General features: G+C 41.2%; 1 protein-coding gene across 1 annotated transcript; it reads right to left on the bottom strand.

Annotated features, from left to right (window-relative positions):
- Positions 1-2,699: 2,699 nt before the first annotated feature.
- LOC147417909 (pentatricopeptide repeat-containing protein At1g03540-like) lies at positions 2,700-6,220 on the bottom strand. Its single transcript, XM_086507354.1, has one exon. The coding sequence runs from the start codon at positions 6,111-6,113 to the stop codon at positions 3,927-3,929; it is 2,187 nt and encodes a 728-aa protein (XP_086363480.1). The 5' UTR covers positions 6,114-6,220; the 3' UTR covers positions 2,700-3,926.
- Between the last annotated feature and the right edge of the window lie 2,602 nt (positions 6,221-8,822).

Below are 8,822 nucleotides of genomic sequence, written 5' to 3' on the forward strand. Positions count from 1 at the left end.
ATGGAGATCCATCTCTTTAATGAAAGCTAGTTTTTACTATGATAAGCTCCTTTATCCTTCGACTTTCTTTTCTTGGAAGAGATTGTCATTCTTCCCCTGATTATACATCTTATCTTTTGTGACAAAAGGCTTGTTTTCCTTTTTGTCTGGATCTTGAAATTTGATCTTAGAGACTACCACAGTGTGATAAATAACCTCAAAAATTGTCTTGAACCTTTGGACAGTAACATATGTTGCATGCTTTTGAAAGTCCATCACAAAATTGCTACGTTTGCTTAGGAAATTCTATTCATTTGTAGACATTGGCTTTGAGATGTAAATCCCAAAAATTGTCTATGTACTTTTGAATAGCTTTCCCTTGCTCAAGCTTAAAACTTTGCCATGTAGTAAGAGAACCTCTTTGCTTTTGTGGAGATCCATCTGCCTTCCTTGATTGCCTTCTCGTTCTCTTCTTGGATAATTGCCTCTCTTGCTCATTAGAGTTTTCCTTTGAGGCCTCTCCTACAGTCCTCATAAAAATTATGTGTTCTTGAGTAGTTCCAACCAAATTTTTGTTTTGAAGTTGTTCTTGGACGACTGTTTGTTGCAAATCAAGATTGGTGATAGCTTCCTGCAACTTGTGAGCAAGATACTCAACTACCCATACACGAATAGCATTATCATTAAACAAATTGATGCGTGTATAGTCTATGACTCTCTCTTCTTCTAAAGTATCAAATGTGGTGTTCCTTTTGAATGTAATAATTCCTTGTGGTAACTCCTCGGATAAGTCTCTCTTTGGTCAAGAGTCTCAATTACTCTTCTTCAAAAACCAAGAATTTATTCTTTAAAATTCACGTACCTTTGGTTGAAATTTCAGTGTTGGTTTACAAACTCAACCCTTTACACTTAAACCTAGAACCTTTTCTTCTTTAAAAAAAGGAAAATGACCTTGATCTCTGATACCAATATGTAATACAAATATAGCAACGAAAAATAACTCGATTAATTGTGATCAACCATATGATTTTCCCTTACCAATTGATATTGCTCCACAAACATAAAAGAGATTGGGAAGGCACAAAAGTACAATATGCACTTAAGGAGTGGAGGAAAAGCATTAGAAAATTTCGTAGGTCATTTGGAGGGCCTTGTAAGAAATTGTATTTCTCACTCTAGAAACTTTTTATAAAATGCACTTGCACCTTGTGAGTACGTCCAAAAGGACAACCAGACACTCTAAAAAGTAGATTTATACTCCCAATCATCCTTGAAAACGGTCACTTTTTTATTTAATGCGAGCGTCTTTTTCAAGAGGCAGGTGCGGCGCATTCAATGCAGCTTACGTCATCACTAAAAGTTGAAAAGTCACAAATTGTCAAATAGTGATAGATTTTGAAGCTTTTGACACCACCAATGCGTCCGGAACGCCAAAATACCCTAAAAACGAATGTCTACTTGCCTCATTCCGACAATCGGAAAAGCAAAAAATATCAAAAAACCCCAAAAAATGGGCTTTTTACTTAAAGCGCGCGAAGAGGCATTTCTAAATTCTAGAATGCCCCTCTGCGCGCCGTTAGTACAAAGCTCCTTTTAGTGATTTTTGGACACTTATCTTTCCAGAAAGCCCCTTTTTAGAGGTTTTTGGACATTTTCTTCTCAAAAAGCTCCCTAAAAAGAAGAAAAAGAGGCTTTTTACTAACGGCGCGCTAAGAGGTATTCCAAAATTTTAGAATGCCCCTCTGCGCGTCGTTAGTTCAAAGCTCCTTTTAGTGATTTTTGGACACTTATCTTTCCAGAAAGCTCCTTTTTAGAAGTTTTTGGACATTTTTCTCTCAAAAAGCTCCCTAAAAAGAGAAAAAATGGGTTTTTTACTAGCGGCGCGAGGAGGCATTACAAAATTTTGGAACGGCCCCTCGCGCGCCGTTAGTAAAATGTTCCTTTAGGGCTTTTTGACATTTTTTTGCCTCTTTGGATGTCTGAGTGAGGCAATTGGACATTCATTTCTAGAAGATATATGCGTTCCGGACGCATTGACAATATCAAAAGTTTCAAAATCTTCCACCACTTGATAGTTTTGTGACTTTTTAAGTTCTAGTGATGACGTAGTCTGTATCAAATGCACCACATCTATCTTCTGAAAAAGGTGCTCGCATTAAATGAAAGAGAGTGCTCGTTTTCAAGGACCACTAGATTATTAAATGAGGAGAGGGACACCTTTTATATTTTTGTTAATATCAATCTATTTTTCTACGTAACGTAGACTCTTCTCTCATTGGAAGAGCTTAGTTTCCTCTTTCTTCCAAAAGGCCCTTCAAAAGACCTCCGAAATCTCCTAATGCCTTGCCACCACACCAATAAGCTCTTAGGCTTTCGTAAAGAGCGAAACGCCCTAACTTTGAAGTTACTATCTATATGCATCATAAGGAGCTCTAAAATCTAGGGTTTACGCTAGCGGTCAACCAACACTTGATAATAGTCTATATTAATAAAAATGGGCATAATCATCAACATTTCAATACAACTTGGAGAGTGATTGGACCATAATCACTTTTCCCATCATACCTAGGCTTTTACTGCAAAATATACAAACTTTGATTGCGTTAATTTTCAATTTTACAATAACTACCACTCATGTTGTCGGCTACAGCCCCATGCTTGAAAAAAACCATTTTCTTGGCCTTGATTTTTAAGGTCAAACCAATGAGACAACCAAGATATATGTCATAATCTAAGGTAATTACCAAGATTTTAAACCAAAATGACCAATTGTTTAGATTACAAGAAGCATTTTTCAATTTGTACCTGTAAATTTACATTATTAACCAGCATATGTAAGCACACCTTTGAGAATTGAAGCTGACACACCAGAATGTTCCCCATACTTGCTCCCTTTTTGGCACGTGTAACTCCGATTCCAAAGAACCATTAGTGTGGACTCCTTTACCTAGCTTATAAATCCTTGCTCGAGGCCATTGTTCTCACTCCTTAGACATTGACCCTTGTTTGGAGCACCTGCCTAGTTACTCCAGCTTGTGCTACTGCAAATATTCTCCTGTTTGGAAGGTCCTTAAGTCACAATATCTTCATCTTTCTCATGGGTTTCTGTAACATGCCTTTTCGTCATCAGAGTGCAATCATAAAGATTTTCCCTACACTTGTCAAGGTAGCATTCTGTCAACTGATGAGTATAACTGAGGCCCAAAGTCTTAGCCAAAAGCACATGGCTTGAAGAACCACATATGTATATATTGGGTTGCGCCTGGCTGGCCCCCTGCTGGCTGTTATATCGCCATGCCATGTGACAAAACTGGTCACATTAGCTCTTAATGGACAATCCACCAAATGCTTTTGTCATTAAATGCAGCGATTCTCAGTGATAGCTGCAACTAATGCTGCTGTCCCCATTTTTCTACCCCAAAGCACAAGCCAGTTTCTGTTGCAAGCCCTAATAGGAGGGGAAATTGAGGTAGAGAACCTCCAAATGCAAGGATCATGGACCTCATCTTGTGCTGGGGTCTTCCAGCGCACTTCCTTTATGACGGTGTAGTATGCAACAAATTCTTTGCGCAGACTTTAGAGACTTCCATGCAACCTCCAAGTCACTTCACTTAGGCCTCTGATGGTGGCTACAGCTGTGATGCTTAAGGACCCAAATAGTATTGTTGCCCCTGTTTGAATCCGAGCCTCCAGCTGCATCCAAGCATTCATGCACACTTGCAAAAGTTGCTGTCAAATTCAGTCCTAGCTGGAGGACAGACATGAAAAGAGCATGTGCATGATGCATATAAGCCTTCTTCACCTGTGAAAAGCGAGTTCTCTTGGATAAGACCATGTGATCAACAAGAGTCCTTGTCAAGCTCTTAAATGCTCATCATGATGCTTGTGATGAGTAATTGAGCAGAATGTTTTGATAGAAGGTTAAAAGTTTGCTTTAACTAAGTGCGTCAAGCAACTCCCAATTCATGGGGAATCATCCAATCTCCACTTTCACAGAACAAATTGATAATTGGTACAACACTGACAGTCTTGTCTTGAACTGTTACAATGTTGCCCAAAATTGTAAAGGGGGAAGCACTTTCAGGATTCAGTTCAACATACGACAGTGCTGCACGTAAACCCCGTGTCACATCTCCACAACTTTGACAAGCTCCAAGAAGAGAAAGCCAAGGCAAGGCCAAATTCTGAAAAGGGGCATGACTAAGCAAAGCGTCTGCCTCACCCAAATGACCAACACGGCCAAGAAGGTCAATCATACATACAAAATGGTCTATTGTTTGAGGAATGCCAAAATCAGTGAGCATGGCAGAAAACAAACTCCAACCACCTTCAACCAATCCTGCATGACTACATGCAGTCAAAACACACGTGAATGTGATGTTGTCAGGGCTGATTCCTTCTGACAGCATCTTTTGGAAATGCATTAGAGCATTTTGCCCGCAACCCATCTGGGAAAATGCAGCAATAAAAGCAGTCCAAGAAACTAGATTGTGATAAGGCATCCTATCAAAAACAATTATTGCTTTCTGCAGATCACCACATTTCCGATACATGTTCATAAGGGCATTGCATATAATGACATCTTTCCCATATCCGCATTTGCATAAACAGTCATCGACTGCATGCCCCTCTTCAAGAGCTTCTAGGTTAGTACATGCATCAACAAGGCAAAGAAATGTGACATTGTTAGGCTTGGTTCCCTCAGCCTGCATCCGATGGAACAGGCTTAACGCCTCTTTCCCACACCCATTTTGTGTACATGACATGATCATAGTACTCCAAGCAACAACATTCTTATTAAGAATTCTGTTGAACACAGCTTTTGCATCATCCATACAACCACACTTGCCATACAGATTCACAAGGCAAACTGAGATTGCCTCATCACTTTCAATGCCTCTGAAAACAACAGTAACGTGAATGTCTTGCCCATCCACTAAAGAAGGAAGACCGCTGCAAGCGTCCAATGCAAAAACAAATGTCACAGTGTTTGGACAGACGCCTTCAACTTGCATTTTGTGAAATAGTTGTAATGCCTCCACGCTGTGCATGTTGCGTGAGAGAGCTACTAACATAGCCGTCCATGCCACAACATCATGCACAAGCATCCTTGCGAAGATATTTCTTGCATCATAGACACTACCGCACTCACCATACATGTTGATTAGGGCAGTAGATGCAACGATATCTATATCTGAACGATTTTCTACGAGTGCTGAATGGATCAACTGACCATATTCATTTTCTGACATGATAGCACATGCATCAAGAGCGCAAATGTGAGCAATTTTATCTGGTTCCACGCCCTTCAAGTGCATCACACAAAATGTGTTTAGAGCCTCATATCCATTCTTGACTATAACAAATGCTGAAAGCATGGTGGTCCAAGAGACTATGTCCCCATGAGACAATTTTGAAAACACGGCTTGTGCATCATCAACAAGCTCAAGCTTACCATAAAAGCTGATGAGGGCATTGCTCAAATTCAGAGTGTCTTCAAGTCCAACATATACGACAGAGATGTGAACTTTTTGGCCTGCTTCAATATTGCAGCTGCCAGCACATGCATCAAGGACGCTAATAAAAGTGATGTGATCGTATGCCATGCCGTGATGTTGCATGGACCGGAAAAGATCGAGGGCTTCTTCGTAACTCCCATGATGCACACAGGCAGCAATCATCGCATTCCATGTTATGATATCTCTGATGAGCATGCCATTGAACAGGTCCCTTGCAGCATCCAAAGGTCCATTGCGGTTGTAAACATTGATCATAATATTGCAGGAGAAAATATTTGGGTGATGCAAGCCATCAAACACATGGCGAGCATCCTTTACGAACCCGCAGCTGCCATACAACTGGATGATGCAATTCAGTATAACCTTGTCATGATCGAGGCCACAGGACACAATGTAGGCGTGTGTGAGCCTGCCATCCACGAGGGCTTTGGATTTACTCTGAGATCTCAAGAGTGAAGTGAGCTCGAGGCGATCAGCAGCCAGGCAAAGTTTTTCTGCAGCAAGAGGGTGCCCATCTCCTGTAAAATTTGAAGCTTTGCGCACGGGAATGGGGGAAAATCTGATCCTTCCACGTGACAACAGGACCCCAGTCTGCTTAGTTCGCAGTGCTCTCATGCAATCGCACGACAAAGAAGTATTACCATATGCATTGACTCAAGGTTGAGCAGCTATGGGTTTGAATTCAGGTTTAGCCCAAATGAGGGGAGATTTTGTGTGTGTGTGTGTGTGTGTGAGAGAGAGAGAGAGAGAGAGAGAGAGTGAGAGAACTAGAAAGGCCGATCGATTTGAATCATATATGAAACACTTAGATATTATTGAAGACTAAAGCAATTCAATTGTCCATATGTAACACAAACAATAATTTATTTGTGATATGCCAATTAATTATTTACACATAATAAAGTGGTTATACATTAGCATTGTTACATCGTTTACATTAGAAACTTGGATTTGGAGGATAAGTAAAAACTCCTGCTAGATGATTGCCGGAACTTTTATTTAACAACCAACCATTAATGTATATATGTATATACATATATATATTGTAATGGAATTAGCCTATTCAACTTGAGAATAACGGAAATTAATGAGAATACTTTCGAGAAATAACTTTGTGAGCATAGCGGGTAGACATAATTGAAGATAGCAACATAATCATAGCAATTAGTTAACTTGGCATGAACAATACTTTTGCAAGAGAGAGAATTTAGAGAACATGACAACAGTTGAGGACCGGATTTATGTGGAGCCGGTCCCCCCTCCAATAGGCATTTGTATTATGATTTCTCCCATTAAGAGAGACTTGTTACAATACATTCTTTGTGTTCCTTGTGACCTAGGTGATGCAATGAAGATGGAAAGCTTCATGCATCACAATCATAGCATAACATGAACTTGAAGAAAGCTTTAATTGTCCCAAGCCTCAGTCCCAAGACCTCAAACACCTTCGAAGGTGGAGAGAGCTAGCAGGGAATGAGGGTAGGGAAGAGGAAGAAGAAACATTTCATAGGAGAAAGAACTAGTTCCTCACTTATCATACTCTTGTTGCTAGCATACATAATAGCATAGTAATGAAGAAGAAGGAGATGACAAGCTCAAGCATTGAAGCATGGCTCTTGGTTGGATTTGCACTCTATAGCCAAGAGTGTTGGTGTAGGCTCTCCACCTCTACTTGCTTGGAGAGGGAGCTCTTGCACTTTGCATAGCACACAATGAGAGTGCTTGTGAGTGTGTGTGGGTGAGTATACCCCTCTAGCAAGCCCCTAGCTAGCTTTGGTCGACCCCCCCTTGTAGCTCATGCTTGAAGCTCATTGGACCCTCCCAGGCCTAGCCAATCACAAGCAAGAGCCATTACAAGCATTGAAGCATGGCTCTTGGTTGGATTTGCACTCTATAGCCAAGAGTGTTGGTGTAGGCTCTCCACCTCTACTTGCTTGGAGAGGGAGCTCTTACACTTTGCATAGCACACAATGAGAGTGCTTGTGAGTGTGTGTGGGTGAGTATACCCCTCTAGCAAGCCCCTAGCTAGCTTTGGTCGACCCCCCCTTGTAGCTCATGCTTGAAGCTCATTGGACCCTCCCAGGCCTAGCCAATCACAAGCAAGAGCCATTACAAGCAACATGGGTAGCCTTGGGACAAGTGTCCCCCTTTCCCCTTTGAGAGAGAGGACTTGATAAATGCAAAATCAATTAGATAATTCAAGTAATTTATCATTGGACCCCTTTGAAGCTTAGCCAATAGGCTTCAAGCAACACATGAAGGTAACATGGGTAGGGGCCTGACATGTGTCCTTGCTGCCTCTTCAAGTTGGGGCTTCCCTTGTGTGTGTGAGTGGGTGTTCTCTCTCTAGCCCCTAGGAAAAGGGCTCGCCCCCCCTCTTGTAGGAATGCTTTTGACTTTATGTGATCAAGCACCTTACTCACCAAGCATGACAAAGCACTTGAACTAGGGGGTGTTCCCACAAGCATCTCAGGCAAGCTTCTCAAGGCACCTCAAGTACCTTAATCATGCAGCAAGTCAAGCACCTCAAGCATGGAGCCAGTCAAGCACCTCAAGCATCTTAATCAAGCACCTCAAGCATGACAAACACCTCAAGCACCTCAAGCAGGACAAGCACCTCGAGCTTGGGCCGGGTTCCCACCTCAAGCTCAGCCCTAGCTTACCTAAGGTCAAAGGATTTTTACACACATTTATTGGAGGTCTTCAATGAAGCTAACCCTAAGGTCTTATGCTCCATTGGTTAGCCTTGCTCTTTGATAGACCATCTCCCTTTTGGGCCCCTTTACCATTGGCCCCGGCTTGAGATAGATCTATAAGCACATATCTATATCTTAACACTTGTTCCCGTTTATTCTCCCACATTAAGTGATCAATTTAATATGAGAAAATCATTTGGGTTGGTTAGATATTAGATTTTATGACATATATATTCATTCTTATATCGAAGATTTGTCACATAGGTCTTGAAGCATCTTGCTGTTGTTATAGTACAATAACTATGACATTCAAAACTTTTAAGCTCCCTTCATGCCCCCCCCCCCCCCCCCCTCTCTCTCTCTCTCTCACACACACACACACACACACACACACACGTATTAGATGGATAACAATTTGCATGGAGCTCATGTGTGCATACACATACAACTTGTCATCATGGTATAGTAGTTGAAAAATTGGCATTGCAGTTAAAGTGATGACCTCAAATCAATGCATGAAAAGGATGAGCAAACTCTTTTTTCTCAATCTCTGTAAAGAAAAGTATAGATGGCTATGATTGGTCACTCTCTCACTCTCTCTAATGGAATTGGCATATTGACTTGAGAG

Source organism: Adiantum capillus-veneris, chromosome 30, assembly GCF_014529385.1.
Source record: "Adiantum capillus-veneris isolate H3 chromosome 30, ASM1452938v2, whole genome shotgun sequence".
NCBI classification, from domain to species: Eukaryota; Viridiplantae; Streptophyta; class Polypodiopsida; order Polypodiales; family Pteridaceae; genus Adiantum; species Adiantum capillus-veneris.

What these genes read in the sequence shown, in the direction of transcription:
- LOC147417909 (XM_086507354.1), bottom strand. Translation starts at nt 6,113, where the DNA reads ATGAGAGCACTGCGAACTAAGCAGACTGGGGTCCTGTTGTCACGTGGA.